The sequence below is a fragment of the Stegodyphus dumicola genome, chromosome 2 (genome assembly GCF_044657685.1).
Source record: "Stegodyphus dumicola isolate Sdum_Otavi_A_Nest chromosome 2, ASM4465768v1".
In the NCBI taxonomy this organism is placed as follows: domain Eukaryota; kingdom Metazoa; phylum Arthropoda; class Arachnida; order Araneae; family Eresidae; genus Stegodyphus; species Stegodyphus dumicola.
Genome location: NC_140769.1, coordinates 262,008,077 through 262,034,333, shown reverse-complemented (window position 1 = coordinate 262,034,333; position 26,257 = coordinate 262,008,077). Strand labels below are relative to the sequence as shown.

General features: G+C 32.7%; 1 protein-coding gene across 3 annotated transcripts in view; it reads right to left on the bottom strand.

Annotated features, from left to right (window-relative positions):
- Nucleotides 1–25,965, bottom strand: part of LOC146998965 (proclotting enzyme-like) — a 32,468-nt gene extending 6,503 nt beyond the window's left edge. Inside the window, exons 1-6 of one of the 3 annotated variants that reach the window (XM_085812100.1) lie at nucleotides 25,854–25,965; nucleotides 21,481–21,574; nucleotides 11,709–12,890; nucleotides 6,481–6,551; nucleotides 6,276–6,370; nucleotides 1,123–1,385 (exon numbers count right to left, since the gene is read on the bottom strand). In XM_085812100.1, the coding sequence (XP_085668226.1) occupies nucleotides 1,123–1,385; nucleotides 6,276–6,370; nucleotides 6,481–6,551; nucleotides 11,709–12,890; nucleotides 21,481–21,568 (1,699 nt within the window). In that variant the 5' untranslated portion in view covers nucleotides 21,569–21,574; nucleotides 25,854–25,965. Of the gene's footprint in view, nucleotides 1–1,122; nucleotides 1,386–6,275; nucleotides 6,371–6,480; nucleotides 6,552–11,708; nucleotides 12,891–19,481; nucleotides 19,895–20,913; nucleotides 21,023–21,480; nucleotides 21,575–25,853 lie in introns of those variants that run through there. The other 2 variants (XM_085812102.1, XM_085812101.1) reach the window with 2 other exon arrangements.
- Nucleotides 25,966–26,257: the final 292 nt, after the last annotated feature.

Sequence of the window (26,257 nt, the reverse complement as noted above, 5' to 3'; positions counted from 1 at the left end):
GTGTTGCTAAAGATGCATGAGGCTTCGCACTATCTTGGTGGAACAATAGCTACTGTTCTGTTATCAGGACCGGATCCAGAAATGTATATGTTCATGTATTCATGTGTATATGTAAGCACGAATGTATGTGTATGTATACATATACACACACATACATACAAAATACACACGGGCATGCATTCATGCATTTCTGGATCCAAAATTCCTTTGCGATTTGCCAATTCTGGCCCTTTCTCTTTGACTCATCCAGTTTCATAAGTTGTTGGCAGTAAACATCTGAGTTGATCGTTGTTAGCTTGGAAACAGCTTAAAATACACAACACCTTTGTAAATCCACCAAACTGACAGCATAACCTTTTTCCGAATGCAAATTGACTTTCGATATTATTTGTACTGATTCATCGTATTTGGACCATGATCCTTTAATTCATGCGAAACCAAAATATCAAGCTTCTTAACGAGTCCAAGATATCTTATGTCATTTTCAGCCGTCGTTTGTAATGAATTTAATCTGTTTGCAATTTCTTTCACAGTTGCATTAAGACTCGATTAAATTACGGCTTTAATTTTGTCGTCATCAGCTTCAGAATCTCGACCAGAACTTTGGTCGTCTTCAAGTTAAAAATATCCAGAACACAGTTTTTTAAACCAATTCTGACACTTGCATTCTGTTAAGCAATCAACACCATAAACTTCACAGATATCTTTGCAATCCTCAGCGGTTTTTTTTATGAAAATGGAAAAGTAATATATGTCGAAAATGTTTAATTTACCGCCAATGCAAATATTGATCGCAAACTAACAGTTGCAAGCAAAAATACACAGATTTCTATAGCAGCCTAAAAGTGTCCACTGCAAAATCCCAAAAGAAAAAAAATATTATAAGATTGGCAGAAAACTATCGAAACGGACATAACCCTATCCATTTGTGCAAATCGAAATTACTTTCTTGCGAACCTAATAAGAAAAGCATTTATCATATTAGTTCAAAGACCTGATATTTATAATATTTTTCTTTATATTATACATATATCTATGTAAAGAATATATAAATTTTTATTAAAAAACGTTCTAAGCTAAATTAAAACTGTATTTCCATAAATATTATTTCGTATACTTTACCTCCTTCCAAATTTCCCCATCCAACAAGTGTAGCTATTTCTCCCACGTAGTCTTTCTTCGCCTCTGGAAGGCATATGGTCTTGACAAGCTTTCTGAAGATCACTGGCCTGTCTAACTTCAAAAGGGCAATATCGTGACTTAGCGTCATTTGACTATAACGGCCGTGTCGCTTGATTTTGACAACCATAAACTCCTCGTGAGTATCATCATCATCTTTGAAGTCATACTCTCCAACTCTGGCAATGATTTCATTCCTCGGTACACTACACGAAACGAAATTTAGATAAGCACATATTTTGCAAACTTATTTTATGCAAATGAAGAATTTGTAAGTTTTCCATTGGGCATCTGCCATTTTTTTGGGTGCCTTGTGAAGGAAAAGTTAAGACACATGATAGCACCACCTGGGGACTAGTTTTTAATTTGCAAACGGGAATTAGCACACACGTATTGTTACAATACAATAGCACTTGCAAAATGCGTGATAGATGCATAACTGAAAAATATCGAAAATTCTAATTTTATAATCTAAATAACAAGGATCTAGAGCAGCGGTGCCCAACCTTGTGCTCTCGAGTTTCGTTTTGTATATGCTTGCCAACCCGATTAGGTATTATGAACAAAAAATATTTTTAAAATATCCAGTCATTTACAAAGGGTGTCCCAAAATTAACGGAAGATTTGAATTTGAGGCCATTTTTGCATTAAGTTGTTGGAAACCCTGAAAAAAGAACAGTTTGAAAGCCGAGAGTTTAGGGTTAGTGAAAATGGAGCGTTATACGATACAACAACGTGTCTTCATTATTGAACAATATTTTTAAAATAATGAAAGTTTGGCGGCCACATTTCGAAAATTTTATACAAAATGTGGTAAAAATAGTGCTTTAACCTCGTCAACTGTGAAAAGATTAATTAAAAAATTCGTGGAGACTGGATGAGTTGGAGACGCTAAACACACCGGTCGTCCAAAAACAAGCCGTTCAAATATCAATATTGAAGCAGTGAGTGAGAGTGTTAGTGAAAACCCAGGAACATCAATGTCGTGGACAAGAATTTCAATTGTCCTGGACAAGAATTGCAAATTTCAAGAAGCTCTCTATAGCGTATACTCACAAAAGATCTGTGTCTTCATGCTTACAAAATTCAATCAACACAACAACTGAAGCCTATGAACAGCGAAGACAGTTCGTGGAATGGATTATTAATCATCAAAAAGTGGATGCTGGTTTTTCGAGCAAAATAATCCTAAGCGATGAAGCACATTTTCACCTCGATGGCTTTGTTAATCGCCAAAATTGTCGTGTTTGGGATTCGAAGAACCCACGTATGATTAGCGAAAACCAAATGCACCCACATTGTCACTGTTTGGTGCGGATTTTGGGCAGGAGGCATCGTCGGACCATACTTTTTTGAGAATGAGGCTGGTCAAGCAGCAACTGTTAATGGTGCTCGATATCGCGACATACACAGTTCTTTCTGCCGAAATTGGATGATATTTGTGTGGCCAATATGTGGTTTCAACAAGACGGTGCCACGTGCCATAAGCCAATGAAGCAAGTCAATTACTGCATGAGACATTTCCTGATCGTGTAATCTCTCGTTTCGGTGATCAGGATTGGCCCCCTAGATCATGTGATTTAACACCATTAGATTTTTTCTTATAGGGATCTTTGAAGTCAAAAGTCTATGTCAACAATCCCACAACCCCAAGTGCATTACAATAGAAAATTAGACGCTGCATCAACGAAATTCAGCCACAGTTATGCAGAAAAGATCATGAAACATTTCGGCGGAAGGGTGCTTATGTGCCAGCAAAGCCGTGGAGGCCATTTTCCCGATGTGTTATTCCATAAATAACGCTATCCTACGTACTTTATGATTCACTTAAATAATAAATATCTAAAGACTAAAAACTCTTTTATATTGAATTTAAATCTTGCGTTAATTTTGGCACACTTTTTATTTCTTAATTGTTAAAATATGGTAAGCATTTATAGTAGATATCTTGCAAGACGTTATAAAACAATTGCTTGCTGACTGATGAACTTGATAGCGAACATGGAATCTTATTAATGCATTCCGATGTTAGATGGCTCAGCAGGGGAAATTTACTTCAACGATCCGTAGAACTTCTTTCGTCAATAAAGAAGTTTATAGAATCCGCAAACGAAAGTTAAAGAATTGGACAGTAACAATTGCTTATCTGATTTGTATTTTTTCACAGATATAACAGCGAAACTGATGTCCAGGGAAAAGAAAAACCCTTTTTAACTGTTAATGGTTGACTGGGATTGTACCTGCTTTTCAGATAAAATTTGTGGATAAATCAGATAAAAAAACAAATTTCACCCAATTTCAGATTTTATCAAGCCATATTAATAACCACAAGGCAATTGAAACAGAGAAACACTCGGAAAACCTAAATGCACTGAAAAATAGTTTTGGACTCCGCTTCTCTGATTTCCATAAAGTTCAACCATTATTATTCATCTAAAACCCACTTGCCGAAATTAATATTTCAGATGTATCACATAAGATTGGAAATATGTTTAACAAAAATGTTGATGTTTTGGAAATGTGCTCGCGATAGCCAAAATGTGCTTGCGAGAAGCCAAAGGTTGGACACCACTGATCTAGAGCATGTAACCTAGACAACATTTAAATGGAAATGGGGGTCCTTAAAATGCATTCTTGCGATAAAAATATTATGACTTTAAAGCAAGTTTTTTTATTTTTGCGCCCTTCTCAGGTTTACATTATGTTTACGGTCATTGTTTTTTTTTTTTTTTTTTTTTTTCTAAATCATCTATTTTGTTCTCTTCGTTTCACAGAAACAATCGTAATTTACGTAATTAGTAATTTCTTAATTAAATAAAAAATTAAATTGGCGTTTTTCCAAAAATCGTGATTAAAATTGGAAAAAAGAGGTAAATTAATTTCAGAGAAGCTCGCGTTTTAGCTCCAAATGCAAAAATAAGTACTAAAATCAAAATATTAGCTATCCAGAATATTATTCTTTTCCTCTGAATACCAAATTTTCATATATATGTCACTTTTCTTTATTATACTGTTCTATATTTGACAGAAGTAACTACAATGCTGTAAATTATTTCTATCCTTCACGTAAGGAAAAATGTTTGCCACTTTTGTATACCCGAGAAATTAATGACGTATAAACTGGATGCCTTAATTTATAAAAGCAATAATTCGAAATACATGATTTAGGGAAAACAGACAAAAGAACTATGCATATTGCAAATAAATAATGAAAAACGGAAGAAAACTAAAATTTTATAATTTTCATCAAGTAGAATTCATGCAAAGGATTTCTAGCAATCCACTCAATGTGTTTCATCTTCTAAAGCAAGTTTTAACCGTTGCATTTAAGGGAACTCATACACCTTAAACCCCTCATGATTTTCGAATATGTGAATGTTGCAAGAATTGGGATATTTTATTTATTTTAAAAGCAATTACTTCCAACTTTTTACAGCTGACTACAAAGTATAGCTGCTTTGGAAACTAGTAACCAGAAAGTTTGTGTTGCCACAAATATTTTTGTAATTTAATCCTCTTTGTGACAAAATATTTCGCCATGTTTCCACCTTGCGTGCATGATATTTTAAAAATGGCTAATGGTACATACTTGAAATTAGATGGAATTCTTTATATGGGCACTATTCACTAATGAACCAACAATCTGATGAATATTTTAATTTTGTAAAATTTTATGGACGAAAACATTAAATTTTTTTAATAAAATACATTTTATAAACTCGACTCAAAATAAAATAAAAATTTAAAATGAAATTTTTAGAATTTTAGGTTCACAATAGTTTCCAAATGTTATAAAAGCTATATATTAAATATGGAATTAAATTATGAAACAGAATGTTTTAAACTGTGAGCGCAAGTTGGAAACATGACGAAAAATGTTGTCACAAAGCGGATTAAATTATAAAAATATTTTTGGCGACACAAACTTTCTGATTACTATTTCAGAAAGCAGCTATGTTATGTAGCCAGCTGTAAAATGTTGGTAGTAATTGCTTTAAATAAGTTATCCCAATTCTTGCAACAGTCACCTATTCGAACATGTTATGGGTTTTAAGGTATACGAGTCCCCTTAAATCTTATTTTTCAAGATATCCCTTAACCTAATAAAAATTATTTTACAGATAAAAAGGTAAAAGTTTCTTATCGAGTGCAAGCTGAAGATTTTCACTACTTTTTTAAGGAACTTTATCAAACTATAGATATTTATCTTAAGTTGACAAACATTATCAAGCTGTTAAAAGAAAGCATTATTTAATAATTAAAATCAGTATTTTAAATTAATAAAGTAAGAACTAAATGCTACATTAAAAATACATTTTTCTGCTGTTCTCCCTCTTGTACACAGCGATCTGTTTTAGCTTTAAAAAAATAGGGGAATTTAAAAATTAGGAGAATAACCTAGACATTACGTCACGGCTATCCACTAAATGTTTCTCGGCATTGTTGCTTTTAGCGATTTTGCCGAAAATACTGTACGCCTACAGAAGTTTTAGAAACAGTTTCTTCTATTGCTGGAAAATTCAACAAATGCATAAGCCAAACATTATCAAGATTTATTTATAAAAACCGTTAGAACTTTGAATACAATAAGAACGTATACGACGACAACCGATTGACGTTGCTTATCTGTAAAATTCTATGAGCATGGCTGCGGCACATTTTGATAATCTGGTTACTTTTACTAAGGCGATTGCTATAATACCAAGTACCCAATTTAATTTTTTTAAATATGAAATCAGTCTCCAAGTCTGACAAATGTAGAAATGCAACCAATTTCTGATGACAACAGGTTAAAGGCGAATATTGCATGTAGTCAAATTTAAAAGACATTGTATTAATCTTACGAGTGCCAGAAAGGCAAATTAGTCACAAGATTTAACCGATTGCTTGACTTTCATCTTTCTTTAAAATGTTAACCTGCGCTGCAAATGTTAAATCGTGAAATTTGGCTGGTCGACGGGATAATACGTTAAGTATCGCTTATTATTTTAATAAATTAATTTCTTATGAACAAAAATTTCAAACTAATAAATTCATTCACAAAAAGTATAGTCAGGTTCTATCAAAATAACGTGTACCTTTAAATATTCACTTACCCAAAAGTGCAGTGAGCAGCTGTCAAAACATAACGGTCATTGATTAGAGCTCCACCACAAAAGAATTTCCTTTTTGGCTTTGACAGCAAAGCGACCTGCAAACAAAGCCTTTTGTGAAACTGGCAACAAATATTTTATGAACTATGAAATATTCACTATTCAAAATTCTTTCTTCTTTTATAGAAGGGCTTGAAACTCTGCCTACCATCCATGGCCAAGCTTTCGGATCCGCTTTCGTGCCTCCAACAATTCTGGTATTCGTTCCTATACCACATTCTGTAATAAAATTCTGTATTAGTATTTTATCACAATATAATTATTAATATTTTATTGCAGAGTTATAATTAAAACTTTAATTTATGAACTTGGTACGCATGAAAAACTTGGACATTAAGGTTACACGCTGGATTGGGTACTATTCCGTTTTGAGGACCGTAAAAAATTGCAGCGAAAATATATGCGCAAAAGCGCCAAATCTAGCAAACGCACCCATTTAACAGCGCTCCAAATCTAGCGTACGCGCAAATTTCAAATTGCGTAAATTTAGATAGTTCTATATTTCTTAACACGTCATTGAAATACTAGTTTAACTTTTAAATCGTTTTTTGATATCCTATGGATTTAACAATTTGGGAATTGCCCATGATGAAAAGTCCAATAGAATTTTTTCAAAGAAAAGGCATCATTCATTACAGAAAATTATGCTTGAACAACCAACGAGATGAAATTATGCTTTAGCGATGACTCGGTAGGGAAACAGCGATATGCAGGAATCCATTCAGTTATGTTTAGCCTTTTCTTATATAAATTTTAATAATGATCTGAAATAGTTATTTACTCTTTTGCTTCCATTCAGTTATGTTTAGCCTTTTTTTAGTCCAAAGGGATTTGAATCCCGAAGGACTATTAGTTTCGTTTTGGTATTTTGCGTCGGACTCAAATGTCGATTCACTTTTCAAACTGTTGCCACAAAATGTTAGAGTCCTGCATTATATTTGAAGAAATTAAATAATGAAAAATCTGCATAAATGTATGTATATTTCTCGTATTGTGATAAAACAACGGTACATAAAGTCATCGAATTTTGAATAACGTAATCCTCCAACGAATATGAGCATGTGGAAGACCAAATTTGAAATTTGTTTTATGATCGATTTCCTATTTTTTAAAACTTTGACGAATTTTCGATTAACAAACTCAAGGATTTCAAAGCGAGCAATGGCAACGTTGTGCAGAAAAAACATTTTTATCTCCAGCGCGTGAGTCTCTGTATCGGAAATTCTAAAGATAGGCTCGTTTTAAAACTATTTTGCGATATTGCTGTTGCACTGGATCTTATGGTTTAAGTGCGAGGAACATGATATTTAATAAAGAAAGGTAACACACAAAATGTTAAAAAAACGCCCCTTTGGACGTAATTTAAAATCAAACATTTCAGGTTTTTTTTTTTTTTTTTTTTTTTTTTTTTGTTGTTGTTGTTGTTGTTGTAAATTATAATAATAAAAAAGTATTACAAGAAATTAACCTTTCATATAAATTAAAATAATTTTCAACAATAATCTTTAGATAGTTATTTCCTATTATACTTCCTTTCTCGCGTTAGGGTTGCCACAATTATTTTTGGCAGCACTAGCATCAACAATAGTTTGCCTATTTTTAACGGTCCTCAAAATGGAATGGTATCTTGGATTGTTTGCCCGAAAAATTTCAAGACAGATTTTCTTCCTGCTGTATAATCTTAACTGGGATAAAACTGAGAATTTATGGATCGGTTGTGCAAGAGAATCCAGCAGGTTATCTGAAACGATAAAAAGGAGGATTTCTTTTCTTCTACACCACAATGAGCACGCTTACACGGTTGAAGTTGAGGTGTAGTTTATAGCGATAAAGCATGTGCCATTTCTTAACCACTCTTCATATTCATCCGATTTGGCGATGAGCGACTTTTGTTTATTCCCGAAAATTGGACTTCACACGAATAGCCAACGCTATCGTGACGTAACCAACATTCAAGCCACAGTAACAAGCAAGTTGAATAACAACCCAAGCAATGACTTTTCTGACAGCTTCATATTGGCTGTATGGACGTAGTGTACGTCGTACTCAAGTGGAAACTATCTAGACCTAGAGTACTTGAAGTACTAAAACCTTAATTTCCAGCTCTGCTTTTCATTCAGTCTCGGAACCTTTTGAACAGACGGTGTATGCTGGCATTTTCTAGCAACTAAATTTAAGTCTCAATTGGCTGGCCTGACTGTAGTCCTGAGGTTTGAGTCTCATAAGGCGAAGAGGGGAGATGACAGGAAGGTAGCTTGCCTGTGCAAACGTAAAAGATATACAGGAAAGCAAATGATACATGTGGTACACACAGAAAACTTAAGTACAAATTTCATAACACATTTTGCAGTAGAGTGTATGTATAGACCATGTTGCTAATAGTACAAAGTTCACTAAATACGTAATAATATTTACACAAGAAGTTGCATAACATATAAGAACCCTAACAGAAAAGCAGAGCTAAAACATGCTTAAGAACAAGCGTTTTTGCATTTTTATATATTGTTGCGAACGTTTCCTTATAAACGAAGTTTAGATAAAATCCTAAATCATTTTAGTAATCTATTTGTATAAACTATTTCTACCAAAATCACTAGTTTTTCTATCAAAGAAGAAAAACACGGAACTCTAAATTCGATAATTTATTGCCAACTGCAGAGCATCTTAATGGATCATTCAAGATATAACTGTTTTTTGACGAAAAAATATTCAATACTTCGACATTTGTCTGAAGTAACTTTCTCGAAATACGCATTTGAAGAGAGAGGGCATTCGTTATTATTGAATTTTTTGTATAAAATAATGAGAAATCTTAATTTAGAAAATGACAAATAGGCAGTCTGCGTTAATGAATTAAAGTGCTAATGTATACACAAAATTGTGGGCCTCGCATAAGTTTGTCAACGTTAAAAATGTATTTGCTTCTGTAAATTGAAATGTTTAATAATTATTTAAAATTACCTTTTAAAACGTCTGAAGAAGAGATATTAATAATTAAGAAAAAGTGTTTTAAAACAGTAAGTCATTTTATGCAATTTTGATCAAAACTATCATTTCTCACAATTGCTGGAGACTTTAAAAATGCAGGTATTGAAATCATCTCTCATGACGGAAAGTACAATATGAATACAAATTATCAATTGAGCAAATAAAAATCTTACATTTTTACTTCCTTGTACGAAGTAAAAAGGAAGTATTGTAATCGCGAAAAGTTTCAGGCAGCATATTTCAACGAAAATATCCATTTTGACCGCTTTTGAATGCAATTTAACGATGTTTTTGCGTGATATCTGTGCGTAAGGACAGAATAAAAGACTCTTTTCCTCCAAAGAAATTATAAAACTGCGTCAAAAGGAATTCTGAAGAGAATTTTTCGTGGCGTCTGTACGAACATATGTACATACGTATGTACGTATCTCGCATAACTCAAAAACGAGTAGCCTCAGAACGTTGAAATTTTGTATATAGGACTGCTATAACATGTAGATGTGCACCTCGTATTTTGGTTGCAATCGGCCGCACCAAACGTATATAAATATATTTATATATGTTACCGTGAAAGACCGAAATTAGATAATGTCGACTTTCACCGGAGAATGTCAACATTCACCAAATACGTCGGTTAAAGATCGAATATTGCATTACATTCGACTCTTACTGGTGTATGTCGACAATCACAGATATGCTCTGGTGTAGGTCGAAAAGAGAGAAGTCTATGTGCACGCCTGTCATTGCAAAAGGAAGCGTTTCACAAATAAATGCAGTTGTAAAAGCAAGTGCCTCTTGTGCAATACAAAATGCCATAATAGTTTAAGTTGTTGCAATAAATAAGATTTGAATCACATAATTTAGTAAGTTTTTAGCTTCTATTATTTTCCTTTCTCATTTTGAATGTGTTTTATGTTCTTATATTCTTAAGTTCTTATTTTAAGTCTCGAGTGCGTTTTTTCGCGACTGAATTACGGAGAAGAAAATATAATATTCTTATATGTTCAACATTCACCATGGTGAATGTCGACATTGACCGGTGTAAGTCAGAAATAAGAGAATTTGGAAAATATTTTGGACATACACCAAGCGACTAGGTAAATGTTGACATTCACCAGTGAAAGTCGACATTCTCCAGATTTCGGTGTTTCACCGTAACATATATATATATATCCACTCTGTTACCCGGCTCAGTGATCTCAGTTTCTTTACTCTTATATGTTTGTAAATTGTACATATTTTGTTTTAAAAATGATTGAATTCTGTTCTTCTTATTTTCCGATTAAGGTTTTTATGTCTTTAGTAAATCTGTATGCAATATTTTTAGAATTATAAACAATTTTAAAGTTGTTTAAGTTAGTTTAATAGTTTTCTTGATGGCGGCCCTTGCTTGTTTACATTTGAAACAGCAGGATAGTGGATTTCTTGTCAATCTAGGAAAAATTAGCTTCGCAACAACAAAGATAACGCCTTCATTTATTATTGCGAATTAAATCATGCTTAATCCTTTCTGGAATTTTTTCGAGGAAATAAGTTTTTAAGATTTACTTCGTAATTTTTAATACAGATGTTTTGAGTTTTTATGTATTTCTGCCTGGTCGCGAAGTGAGAAAGGCTCAATCGTCTGTGAAAAACTGTTTCTTTTTTTTTTTTTTTTTTTTTTTTGCTTAATTTTTATTTATACATCGTTCTAGCTTTATTATAGTATTTGAATAGAACATGTGGCAACGATTAGATAATTCTTTAAATGATATAAATTTTGTGTATTCTGAGTTATAATATGAACGAAATATAATACTGTTATGAACCTAGGCCAGAATGTCGCTATGGTAAACAAATAGAGTGAATTTTAAAGAATGAATTTATTCTATTGTGATTTATGCGCTGTCGGCGAAGTAGATTTAATTCAATCCAATAAGTTTAAACGAAATGCAAGAAAAAATGCGTATAATTTAATATTCCGTGCAAGGAAGTCATGTGGTGTACACATCAGATTTTTTAATTTAAGGTAAACCATTACTGTTTTAAGAGAACCATTTTAAAGTTTACTATTACATAAATTGAAATTTAGACAACATAATTAGCCCAAAAGGGACATTAAAATTTGATCTGATAATAAAAATAAGCCTTTCACTTAAAATCAGTTCCAAAAAAATTCATAATTAATCTATTATTAATTTTTATATTGCAAAGGAACTGTTACGTCTGAGTTAGAATGAATCTGTATTAACATTATTCCCTTAATATTGTGAAAGAATCAGTGCACGGTATAGCTAATTACTATACGAAAATATTATGCTTTAGATAATATAGTTAATTGCAGAATTTAAAGTGCATGCTTACAAAAAATGACGATTATGAAAAATTTCCTAAACAATTGTATCTTACCTGGGGCTGTTCTCGCAGAATCATTGGAAATGCTAAAATTTTCCGAATTTTCCCACTTCACTTTTATTGTCGAGACAGGTAATTCAGGGCAGCAGATGCCTATGTACCTCTCATCAATTATACAGACATAATCCATGAAAGAATCCAATGAACTTAAAAGGCTTGGAACTAGGCAATGTTGTACATAACGGCAATGGCCAGATTCATTTTTTGGCGTAATGCAATCTTGGAATACTTCCTGCGGTTGAGCTAATGGATTGAAAACATACGATCGTTCGTCTTTATTAAATATATCCATCACCTCCATTTGCAATGAATGTGGCAAGTCAACGCCTGTACTTTCAATCTGCGGGGGAAGTAACCTTTCCGAGTCTTCGTTTGAATCTAGAATTTCCTTTCGAGTTTCAGAAGTTTTACTTGGTTCAGAACCTGCTGTTAAATGATTTCCCAAATTTGCATTTTTATCTAAAGCAACTTCTAAATCATTGCTTACTGTGATTTCGTTTTCAAATTCTTCAACTTGGCAAGTCTTATGATCTAATTCATCTTCTGGAATCGTATTTCCTTCAGAAGCCTTTAGTAAACATTTAGAAGATATCGCTAGAGTTTCCTTTTCCATAAATTTGTTGAGATGTGAAACCTCTGTAGCTTTAAATAATTCTCCATCTAAATCGTTTGGTGTTATTTTAGAACTAGTCTGTTTATTTTCATCATCTCGGTTCTTTGATTCCTTGTTGTCAGTTAAGTCAGAACTGTCCGTTTCAAGTTTTTCAATAGAAGGATGCTCATTTTCTGTAAACACCACTTCAGCGTTCTTTTCAGTGCTTTCTTCATTTAATATTTTACCTTCATGCAGATCATCCTCACGTGTTTTATCGCTAGCACATATTCCATCAAGTGAGGAGTCCATGTGAAAGCAAGACGGTTCTAAAGGTATTTGGATTTCTTCATTTACGTCACCTGGTTTCGTTATATCAGAAGAAAAGTCTTTGGAACTGTCTTCGGCTTTTGGATTATTTGCAGTAGAAGATGAATGCCCACTTGACAATAGCCTAGACATGTATTCTGGTTTACTTTCGACAAGCGACAAACGATTACTGCCTTTATTTGCCTTCAGATTGCGTTGGAATATAAGCTTGCTTAACACTCGTGAGAAAATATTGACAACATCTTGATTTGTATCTGAAAATTAAAGAACTCGTTAACATAATGTTCTAAAATATGAAAAATTGGTACTTTTCCGTTTCGCCGGCGCAAATCTCGCCAAGCAGACTTTGTTGGCGACAACATACAGTATACACAAAAAAATGTTAACAAATGTTAGTTCTAAGAATTTTTTATTTTGAAGGCATAAACATTTTAATATGGTTTAAAATTTTGTAAAAAGCCAGTAAATAAAGGTAATAAATTTATAAAAAGTCATTAATTTAAGAATTTATTTTGCTATCCTGGTTCAACATCCTGATTCGCCGGTTCGTATCACGTGACTCCAAGTGATCTCATCTCACGTAAACTACGCTACAAAAATATAATTCTCTCAGTAATTACCTGCATTAATTTGAAGTTAAATCTTAATTTGGAATACAAGTTTAAATGCAAGAATTATTTCAATTCGTACGAATAGCTTACTCCGAAATTATGTAAAACCGCATTGTTTACTTCGCTAGTGCATTCTTATTAGAATGGATGAATTTAACCCTTGATTTTGCCTTCTCTATATTTTCGCCATCGGGTGAACGGTGTGATTGCATCCTAATTGACTTAATTTCCGCGAATGGTCTTAGGGCATAAAATTTAATTATCTTTTTATAGTATAATTGTAGGTCAGTATTGAAACAAACAATCAATCTGTTAAGAAATGGCTGCGACTTGTTTTGAAAATGAGGCCTAAAAGGTTACCAGCGAAGATATTCCGTTTGGCATCGGTTGTAACATTATTGGCGACTTTATCGTTTGCGCCGGCAAAACGGAAAAGTACCGAAAAATTTTCTAAAAATGAGCAGAATTATGAATATTAAAAAAAACATTGGAAAAGCTTTTAAATAGTGGGGGGAAAACCAGCCTCTTACAGTAGCTCAGAAAGAAATTTCGAATCTTTATTTTCTCATCTCTAAATAATAAGATATAGATAATAGAAATAATAGAAGTAATGATATACAGATATGCGATTATATACACGAGTTAACGTAACAGTCAACGCTTTTTCGTTTACCTGCAGTCGATGGCGTAAGAATTCAAGTCACATGAATTTATTACTGCCATGAAGAGGATCTTATTTATTCTTTTGGTGCATTAAAAACTGCTATAAATTAAACTGCATTTCATCTGATTAAAATTAACCGTCTAATAAAATATACAGTTTTTATTATAATTATCTTAAGTTCTGGTTTGAAAACGGGCGTTTTCTTCAGATTAAAATATCGGGTACTCTTCTATTTTGCTGTCGCCAACAAAGTCTGCTTGGCGAGATTTGCTCCGGCGAAACAGAAAAGTACCGAATATTGATCTGCTTCAATATCAAAAATTGCTATTGGTAATAACCAAGTAAAAGCAGTTACATGAAACATGTCTTATTTCTTTATCTCATGGATTTAGGAAACAAAATATTAATTTAAAATGGTACTTTTCCGTTTCGCCGGCGCAAATCTCGCCAAGCAGACTGTATTGGCGACAACATAAACTTCATTGGTGTATTATACAAGTATACACATAAACAATTTTAACAAATGTTAGTTTTAAGAATTTTTCATTTTGAAGGCATAAACATTTTAATATCGTTTAAAATTTTGTAAAAAAGCCATTAGATAAAGACAATAAATTTGTAAAAAGACATTAAGAATTTACTATGCTTTCATGGTTCAACATCCTGATTCGCAGGTTCGTATCACGTGACCCCAAGTGATCTCATTTCACGTAAACTACGCTACAAAAACCTAATTCTCTCAGTAATTATCTACATTAATTTCAAGTTAAATCTTAATATGGAATACCAGTTTACGCAAGAATTATTTCAATTCGTACGAATAGCTTACTCAGAAATTATGTAAAACAGCAGTGCTGTACATCGTTAGTGCATTCTCATTAGAATCGATGAATTTAACCCTTGACATTGACTTTTCTATATCTATCGGATTGCATTCTAATTGACATAATTACAGCGAATGGCCTTAGCGCATAAAATTGAGCTATCTGGTAAAACTTGTATGTAATTGTATGCCAGTATTGAAAGAAACAATCAATTCGATAAGAAATGGCTGCGACTTGTTTTGAAGATGAGGCGTAAAAGGTTACCAGCGAGGATATTCCGTTTGGCATCTTTTGTACCATTATTGGCGACTTTATCGCCTGCGCCGGCAAAACGGAAAAGCACCTCTGAAATCAATAGAAAGATTTAAACTGATGCTAGTATTTCATAATCAAGTCAAACCAAAGCAACGACTCATAAGATATTTTGATAAAGAAAACGTCTTTACGAAGTTCTGCATATCAGTTTATGCAAAATAAAAAAACAAGTTCAAACTCTTAGCCACGCACTTTTTACTTTTTTTTTAATTAACTCAAAATTTGAGCATAAAAACTTAATGAACATTTCTGAAAAGCTAATTAAAAACATTTAAATCTGCGAATTTATATCAGTAGATATTTTTAATTTCGTTATCATTTTCTCAATTCATTAAAGTTGGGCATAGAGGATTTAAGCTTATGCTTGTATTTAAAGTATTTTGTACAAATATTTCAGAAATAATTTTAAAGTACCTAAATATTTACCGAAAAGAAGAAACAAAAATTTAAAAAAATTCTCAATAGGAGGAATAGTTTATTTAAGAAAGTTTGCATAGAATTTATTGCAAAATTTATTTTTTTCTTCCTTGCACGAAGTAAAATTTCGAGCATCATATTTTAATAGAAATACTTTGACGATTTTTCTTTTTTTTTGCATGATGTCTCTACGAGCGGACGCGGACAAAAACTAGGGCTCATTTTACCAAATTACCAAAACTGATTTTAAAATGGATTAAGAATGGTTTTTTTTTTTTTTTTTTTTTTTTTTTTTTTTGGTGTTTTTACGTACGTATCTCGTTTAACTCAAAAACGATTAGCTGGACAACGCTGAAATTTTGTGCATGGGACTACTATAACATCTAATTTGGCCCCTCCCTTTTTTTATTTCAATCGGCAGTACCAAAAAGCATGGGCCCACTAGCGGCCGATCGGTAAATTCCCTGAACACTGGTAGTTCGGTCAGAAGTTCTAATATCGTGAACGGACTGGCTGCATGGACGTTTCCGTGGTTTCCCCATGCGTAACGTGTATACGAGCCAGTTTCCCTTAGAAAGTCATACATGGTGTTGGTGTATTTAATTATGGCAAAGCACACGAGGGCTATCTGCCTAAGGGGAGGGATGCCTTCGTGGAGGACTTTCTAAGGGAAACTGGCTCGTATACACGTTACGCATGGGGAAAACACACATGCAGCCAGCCCGTTCGCGGGATTCGAACCTCGGACCGAACTACCAGTGTTCAGCGACTTTACCGCTCGCTCGCTGGTGGGCGAAAGTCATTCATGAAGGCATCCCTCCCTTCCGTGCAGTGCCTTAAATACATCTGGGAACACTTAAATAATAATAATACCAGGCGTATACCTATATATATATATATATATATATATATCCACTTATCCAGGTGTAAAAGTCCCTGTTTGACTTTTATTTTGGCTATCGTTGTCATATTTCCAGTTACACAAGTATTTTAAATGACGAAAATATTCATGTTTGGGCAATGTCAAATTACAAATAAAATTAATTTTGGACAAATAACGAAATGGAACTTATAATGCGATCTGCCTGTTCCTCTATTTAAATTTGAGAAAGTTTTATGCTCATTATGTAAAAACTAAAAGTATAAGAAGCTTGACTCAACTATGACAAAATTAACCGGGATATTTTTAATTTTTGATGTAATTTTCAACTGTATATTTGCTTCGAGGATCTGGTTAATTAAATTAGAATCATTCGAATAAGTAAGTTTAATGAAGTGAAGCAAAATGTGTGTGAAATTTAATAGGCTGTAAAATGAACTCATCTGGTATCCGCGTTAGACGTTTTTTAATATGAAGCTGAAAAATGTCACTAAGTGCCCAATTTTTTTTTTTTTTTTTTTTTTTTTTTTCAATTTTTAATTCCAAGTTGGGGAGGTGAAAGAGGGAAATTATGAATTTAAGGAGCAAGATGGGAAAATAGGTACATTGATTATTAACACAGGTATTAAAAATTAAGTAACACTACTGAATCGAGCCTACGATGTTATGATCAAAATTAAAAAAGTTAAAATATTAGTACGGCGATTACGACCTTCAGAACAAATTATTGCAACTGCTTTTATATAAAAATTATGCTGTTTTTTTTAGTCTTAAACACGATTTAAAATTCATGCTCGTACTAGAATTTTCCTCTAGTAGAAGAAGGAGGTGAATTTCTGCGGAAAAAACAGCATTTTGCAGTAAAATCGCTAAATAATGATTCAAGTTTTTTCTGAAAAGGATCGTTAGGAAATTTTCACATCAAAAACCCGTACATAACTGCGTTTACTGAGTTGACTTTTGTGGTAACTATAGGGTTGAAACGTAAAATATGTATGCAAGTAATTTATAATTTCTTTACAATAAAAATAATTTTCTTTTTCTTTTGTAAAATGTTTCAAACTGCGCCCAGGTGGTTGCGATAATATGCAAGTACCAAAATGTTAACATCTCTTTCGCAACTGTTTATTTTCCTAGTATGTTATAAAAATGCATTCATATTTAAAAACAAGTTAATAAAGCATTGTGCTTATGTTTCCTTAGTATGTTTAATTGAAGACGTCAAAGCTTACTAAGTTTATTTGAGCAAGTCTTCTTGGTTGATTATGGCAAAGCATACTAGCACCTAAGCGAAGGGATGCCTTCATGGAGGATTTTTCAAGAGAAACTAGCTTACACATGGGGAAAACACCCATGCAGTCAGCCCGTTCGCCTGAAATCCAACCCAATTTGAAATACCAGTGTTCAGCGATTTTACCGTTTTGCCACTTTTTTCTTGGAAGGCATTCTAAAGAAAATTGACTTGTATTTATATTGTAAGCGAGGAAAAATATTTTTGAACAACTTCGGAATTAAAATTAAATTTTATCAGCCTCAGAAGTAATGCAGGTTATTTTGTGGTTATTATTATTAAACTTCAAATGCTGTCCGTAAGATATTTTTGCAGGGCAGTGCGCCTTTAGTTCATCTTTATTATGCTTTGTCATTCAGAAGCTCCAAAAACTCGGATAGTCTCGTTTTAACCTCTTAAAACGTATCGGGCGATAAAAACATTGTAAAGTAACTCTTCACTGAGTAACTTGGACTAAAAATAATGGTTGATCTTTACATTACGGTAACTTGGCGATTTTTTGGCGAAAATTTGGCGACCAACTCCCCTACAGCAACCCTTTATTTTTTTTTTCCCCGCCGCCATTTTGTCTTCACGAAATAAAGACATGTTTCTTTTCTTCTTATCTACTGAACACTTCTTCCAACAATCTACTAACCGAATTACACTTATGCTAGAAATTTTATCAAACAAAACTGCTTAATCATGACAAATATTCACTGCAAAATTCGGAAAAAGTGCACAATACCATACACCTTACGCGTTTTTCAAAATAACACATACACATAAACCATGTACACGCCGACTTATTTTTACTTAAAAAAACATCCCAGAATTGCACAAAAATGGCATTGCGCACACTCTTCACTATATCCATGTACACTGCTTTTTTCTCATAAATTCGAAAAATTTCACGAAAATGCATGACAATTTTCTCAATCTTTAAACCCGGTAAAAAGAACATATATGAAATTACCTGATCGCGAAAAAGTATTTACCCTTTACAAATATGAACATTTCCACATATAAAATAAATAAAATATCCAAAAACTTTTACCTCTAAATCATCTATTACATTATACACGTCACCAACGAATTCATACATGAAGCATTACAAATATTTAGTATCAAATATTTAAATTATTTCCATGCACGTTTATTTCAACTTAAACGTAAACCAAATTCCTACAAGCATAAAATTCACAAAATAACTATCATTTCATTAAAATATCACTGAACCATGTACACGTCGACTTATTTTTACTTAAAAAAACATCCCAGAATTGCACAAAAATGGCATTGCGCACACTCTTCACTATATCCATGTACACTGCTTTTATCTCATAAATTAAAAAAATTTCACGAAAATACATGACAATTTTCTCAATCTTTAAACCCGGTAAAAAGAACATATATGAAATTACATGATCGCGAAAAAGTATTTACCCTTTACAAATATGAACATTTCCACATATAAAATAAATAAAATATCCAAAAACTTTTACCTCTAAATCATCTATTACATTATACACGTCACCAACGAATTCATACATGAAGCATTACAAATATTTAGTATCAAATATTTAAATTATTTCCATGCACATTTATTTCAACTTAAACATACACCAAATTCCTACAAGTATAAAATTCACAAAATAACTATCATTTCATTAAAATATAATTAAATTCAAAAACACCACTTAAAATATACATGAGCACATACATTCAATTAATAAAAATTACCTTACAATCCTAATTACTTTAAACTAAATCATTGCTAATAACAATTTTCCCAATAATACCAAATTCCTTTCCTTCTTACATTTCCAACAATGCATAAAAATAATTAAAAATACTAACTTACCTAATCTCCTTCAGAATCTTCATTACGTGGCGGATACACTTTTCTTCATTCTCTTTCAGAATCTTTAAAATCATACTTATCTTTCAAAGCAAGATACCACGTAAAATAAATAACATAATAAAACATGTTTATTTCTCTCTCACACAACCTTAAAAAACATTTCTTACTATCCTTTTCAATACCACTAAATACCCATTTCGAATTCACTTTACTTACGGCCATGGGATCCAAAAATTCACAAACACTATTTCACACAACACAGAATAAAGCCAAATACAAAATTCCCAGATTTTTCCCCATTAAAGAACAGTAATTCGTCCATTAAAATCACATGACATATCCCATCATCTCTTCCGATTAAAGAACCGTAATTCGTCCATTAATATCACATGACATATCCCATGATCTCTCATTTCCCCCACACAAAATAATGCGTAATCGGAACTCAGTACTGCTCACATTATTACCAAAGTCCCAGGTAGTAACCTTTATCGCCTCCAAAATGTCGCCAAACTACCAGTTACCGTAATGTAAAGATCAACCAAAATAATTTCAAATGCGTCACAGTAGACCTATATCCTAATACTGATTTTGCGTTCAAAATAATTGCCGTCATAAAATTCTTATTACAGTTATATTCGTCTGCTTCTAAATTTACCAATATATTTAAATTCAGAACTTTAGCTATTTGTTCGTTTTACCACTGTGTATTTTTTCGAGCCAATTATTATGACCTTCAGTTTATACTATAGTTTTGTATGCGGACTTTCCAAGTAGTTCAGATTATTTAATGCCAAAATATATGATACTCATGAAGAGATATGATTTAACTACTGAATAATTTTAATTCCTGCTAATTGTTAATAGTTGCTGTGTACATGGATACGGAATATGTACAGTTCTTAAAAAGGCGTCAAACAGTGGGTGATTCTGCACTTTACCCAAAATTCTATTGCAGACTTTTCGTCGTGGGCAATTCCCAAATTGTTAAATGCATAGGATATCAAAAAAGGATTTAAAAATTAAACTATTATTTCAATGGCGTCTTAAGAAATATAGAACTTTATAAACTTACGCAATCTGAAATCAGCGCGTACGCTAGATTTGGCGTGCTGTTAAATGGGCGCGTTTGCTAGATTTGGCGCTTTTGCGATACATTTTCGCTGTAATTTTTTTACGGTCCTCAAAACGGAATAGTACCAAAAAATTTCAATTCGAATTTCAAGCATAAAGTTAAATAATTAAAATTCGAAGTACTTTCCGGTTAATGTTACGCCACTTGGCACCAAATGTAAATGTTGTCGCAAAATCTACTTTAAATCAGTCCCAATGATATACACAGCTTCATGAAAAGAATTATTACCATATTAAATTCAAAATAAAAACAAAACCAAAGTTCACCAATAAAAGGCGAATACAAAATGGAATTTACCAGATTAAATCATATTACGCAGAAGGCACAAAGCCGTGATTTCTGCCAACATTACCACGACCTCACATAAATTCAATTAAACAGAAATTCTAGCTGGTGGTTTATAATACAAAGCTGACATTTATTTCGCCATTTTGCATCTTTCCCCAGTGTACGTACGACATTCATCTCCTAGACTTTCCCATCAGGCAGCTGTTAACTCATCCTTTTTATACGTTTTCTAACAATCAGAGAATTCATTTTGCTACTTTTTCTGATATCACTACAATTTGCTGAACAAGAGTTTGCTGAACAGCTATAGCATATAGTATGACGTAATAAAAGCAAGCTACTACATTTGGAGCTTTATCGTGCAATTACAACTGGCGTCCCCGTTAAACGGAAAGTACCAGGTTTAGTTTAATTTCTCGATTATTACAAATGAGAATGTAAAAAAGTTTCAAGCAAAATTTGAACTATCATTTCTTTCGATATAAATAATTTTTGGAATTTTCTTATGATGTATGGAGTTATATTTATGAAATTCATACATTAAAATTTTACTAATTTTTTTTAAAGAACACTTACCGTCAGATAATCCTAATTCTGTATCTAAAGCTTTTGCATGTAGATGAGAGAACGTTAATGAAAGAAGTATAATCTCAGGAAGCCACATTTTTTTCTGAAAAACATACCAAACACGTTAAAGACAGACTTTGGATGCCAATCTTACAATATGTAATCATATTCTATTGAATTATTTTTTGCTAAAGAAAACGTTTAAATTATTAGCATTACTAAGTAAATAAAATTGATATGCTAAACATTTTGTTGCACAAGAATTTCTATTGAAAAATAATTTTAGAAAATTATGAAAAAATTTATACCACTGTTTTCACAAATGCTCAAACGCTATTTATTAATCTAAGAAATGCTTATGTTTAATTTAGTACTTTTCCGTTTCGCCGGCGCAAATCTCGCCAAGCAGACTTTATTGGCGACAACACACAGTATACACATAAAAAATGGGCTAATCTTTGGAATATGGTAACAGGTAGTTTGGCAACATTTTGGTAAGGCGATAAAGGTTACTAGCTAGGACTTTAGCAGTGTACACGGATAAAGTCAAGAGTGTGCGCAATGCCATTTTTGTGCAATTCTGGGATGTTTTTTTAAGTGAAAATAGGTCGACGTTTACATGGATACCATGTATGTGCAATTCTTAAAAACGCGGCAAGCAGTTTGCGATTCTGCACTTTCTCCCAATTTCGCACCTAATCTTCGTCATGATTAAGCACTTTTGTTCCATAAAAGTTCTAGCATAAGCGTAATTCGGCTAGCAGATTGTTGGAAAAAAAATGTTGATTAAAAAAAACATGCCTTTACTTCGTGAAAACAAAATGGCGTCCAAACAAAAACTAGCAGGTTGCTGTAGCAGGGTTAGTCGCCAAAATTTCGCCAAAAAATCGCCAAGTTACCATAATCTAAAGATTAACCAAAAAAGGTTAACAAAGGTTTAGTTCTAAGAAATTTTTATATTGAAGGCATAAACATTTTAATATCGTTTAAAATTTTGTAAAAAGACAATAAATAAAGACGATAAATTTGTAAAAAGACATTAAGAATTTACTATGCTTTCATGGTACAAGATCCTGATTCGCCGTTTCATATCATGTGACCCCAAGTGACCTCAGCTCACTTAAACTACGCTTCAAAAATCCAATTCTCTCAGTAATTATATACATTAATTTCAAGTTAAATCTTAATTTGAAATACAAGTTTAAATGCAAGAATTATTTCAATTCGTACGAGTAGTTTACTCAGAAATTATGTAAAACCGCAGTGGTTTTCTTCGCTAGTGCATTTCTCATTACAATTGATGAATTTAACCCTTGACTTTGCCTTTTCTATATTTTCGGCTTCGGGTGAGCAGTGTGATTGCCTCCTAATTGACTTAATTACCGTGAATGGCCCTAGGGCATAAAATTGAACTATCTGGTAAAAATTCTGTGTAATTGTATGCCAGTATTGAAAGAAATAATCAATCTGATAAGAAAAAGCTGCGACTTGTTTTGAAAATGAGGCGTAAAAGGTTACCAGCGAGGATATTCCTTTTGGCATCGGTTGTACCATTTCTGGCGACTTTATCGCTTGAGCCGGCAAAATGGAATAGTTCCTTTAATTTTATTAGTTTAAGAAGTGTGCTTCTTTTAGAATACATTAGGATCCAAGTTAATTCTATTTCAAGAATAAAAGAGTTAATGTTTAAATAGGAAATACAAAGTAAAATAAAAATAGAATCTAAGTTCTGAATCGCAAATACTTTTGCGTATTATCTAAAAGGTCGCTTTATGAAACAACTAAAAAACGTTTGGAACAGCTTTTAAACAATAAATGAATTAAAAAGAATTCCTAAATTATGCTCCTATAGTCGTATAAGAAATGCCTAAGTGTACAGCTCCACAGCCTTTAAATTTTACGTAATGTTTATCAAGAATGTGCACATAATGTGAAAAAGAACGTCTATACATAATTTACATGCACTTCGCTACGATTCTCATTTATAATCCCATTTAGGGCTGTGTATGTGTATTTAATTATGGCAAAGCACACGAGGGCTATCTGCCTAAGGGGAGGGATGCCTTTCGTGGAGGACTTTCTAAGGGAAACTGGCTCGTATACACGTTACACATGGGGAAAACCACGAAAACGCCCATGCAGCCAGCCCGTTCGCGGGATTCGAACCTCGGACCGAACTACCAGTGTTCAGCGACTTTACCGCTCGGCCGCTGGTGGGCCCCATTTAGGGCTGAGTATTTTAATTCGATTCACAGACAAGAGTATTATAAAATGCTAAGAAACACTTTTCTTCTTAGCATTTTGCTACAATGCTAAGAAGCAAAGCTTGTGTAAATAGAATAATTATTGTGTAATAGTTCATTAAAATAGCTCTCAAATAATTAGTTCACTGAGCAGATATTTCGCAAAAAGAATGTCTGTTTGTTTGTACTGCAATTGCGGCCCCAAAACCTAGCGAGGTTACCTGCACAAACCAATAGTTAAAGTCGACAATTGAAAAGAATCCAGTAATCCAACAAGTAATGCTAAAATAACTGGTACTTAACTATTGCCGCAACCAACTTAGCACAGTTTGGCGATTTTTTATAGATGAAAAAATAAAAGCTACTTGTCGAGTGCTTTTTGCGATTTTTCTATAAAAAGATTCCCAGACAATATTGGAAATGGATATTTATTGTAAGTTGGCAGACGTTATGTGTATATGAAAGAGAAGCATACTTTAATAATTTCAAATACAAATTTTAATTATTACCTGATATATTAAAATGAAACACCTTTTTATCCAAATATTTCTGTAATTTTATGTTATTCTTGTCCCCAATTATACAAAGATGTGTTTACATTTAAAGGACATCAGAGAATTGGAGAGATATGGCATCGCGCAAACTCCAGTAACATCGGCTATCTACCAAATGCAACTTCTCGTAGTTCCCTTTAAAGGTTTTGCGTCAAAATTATGTCTCCTGAAGAAATTTGACCATTGCTGGCAAATTCCACAGGTACATATTTTAAAATTGATTTTAAGGCTTAAAATATCGCGATTTGTTATAGTAGTCTATGGAATACAACAAAAAGAACACATGCAAAAATAGCGCCGTTGTTTGACTGAAGGATTGTTGTTAAGCGCATGGTTGCCAACATTTGGCACATTCCGAAAATTTGTCAACTTTTCGACTAAGGTGGTTGCGATAACACGCAAGTACCAAATAATCTATAAAGCTGCATGTAAAACAGGAGCTAGCAGAAATGGAGAATTCTACATCGTAAACATCAAGACTATCCCACATCAGAAAAATAAAACAAACGTTTACAGAACTGTAGAAAACAAAAAGCACCAACTGTAATGAAAGGAAGGAGAAAGTAAGGAAACGAACAGCTTAAAATGTATATTAAAATACCGCATGTGCACAGTTACAATACAGTATCAGACTTGATGAAATTGACAAAAAAACCTGATTGCAATTTATGGTAAAACCAGTTTCTTTTAAACATTTGCGTATATATTAAGTTTCCTAAATACAGATTGAAGCAATTAAAATGCTTTAAGCGGAAATATTTAAAAGATTGACATTCCAGAAAAATATGGCGAATATCAGAATGCCATTGCAGTTAACACGAAGTGGATGGCTTTCGCTTTTGAGATTATGCTTACGAGTCAGTCAACAGTGGCTGATCCTCAAAGGAGTTAAGAGAATATTTCGGTTCTATTCCACACAGACGGCCAGCACTCTGTACTAAATTTAACAATTCTCAGCTTACTTTTTTGCTTGATGATCCCAATACATCTGCTATTTATTGAGAATTTTTGGTTTGATCAATGCCCTGATACCTACGAGGAGGACAAGAAGGTTGGACATTGTAGTAGACTTAGCAATTAGATTTGCTAGTTCATTCTCTTTCACAAAAAGAAGGTAACTTCAGACGTGTACTGTTCATCAATACTAATGTAATAATTATTCACTTAATCTTAAAAGCAAAATTTTCATTAAATATAAGAACTCATTATTCCTTAAAACAGGTAATAACTTCATATCGGAATATATTCTTAAGAACTGAAATATAAACCGCATTAAATACTGGAATAGAGCTTGCAAGAGGTTTAAACAAGTTTCAAAAATTTAATAAAAATGCAATGAAAATAATTAAAGGCTTTCTCGATTAGGATTCTCGCTTAAAAATGCGTAATAATTTGATTGCATTTTTATAATAACTACTAATCATTTTTATTAAAAAACGAATGTAGGATTTAGGTATTTTACATCGTTACTGCTCGATTTTATTTGGTTCCTACTGCTTCGAGAATTCAAATATATGGCGAAAAGTAATTATATAACACTTATAGAAGGTATTGTATAATAAATATAAATAGCAAAAAAACTTACTGCTAAAATCCACGTTAGGGTATTAGGCGATTAGGGAAGTACACACTTAGCTGGCTTAGCTTTCTTACTCTGAATAAGAGAATTAATTTGTAAAATGCTTAAAACATTTTAGCGCCACGGTTTACAGTTACAAGCAAGCAGTTGGTGTCTTATTCTCTTCCTTTTGTGTTAGTTGATGCATCATTTTTTTCAAAAAAATAATGGTCTAAAATTATGCGAAATATTATCAATAAGAATAATTGTAAGCAAAAGCGGGATACACATATGTATTCATAGTAATATGAAATGCAATGCATTTCGGGATGAAAAAAAAAAAAGTAAATGTGATTTATCATATTATACTAGGATTGAAAATTACTTTACGGCTCAACCTATAGCTGTAATCCTGTAAACAACTTCAGAAA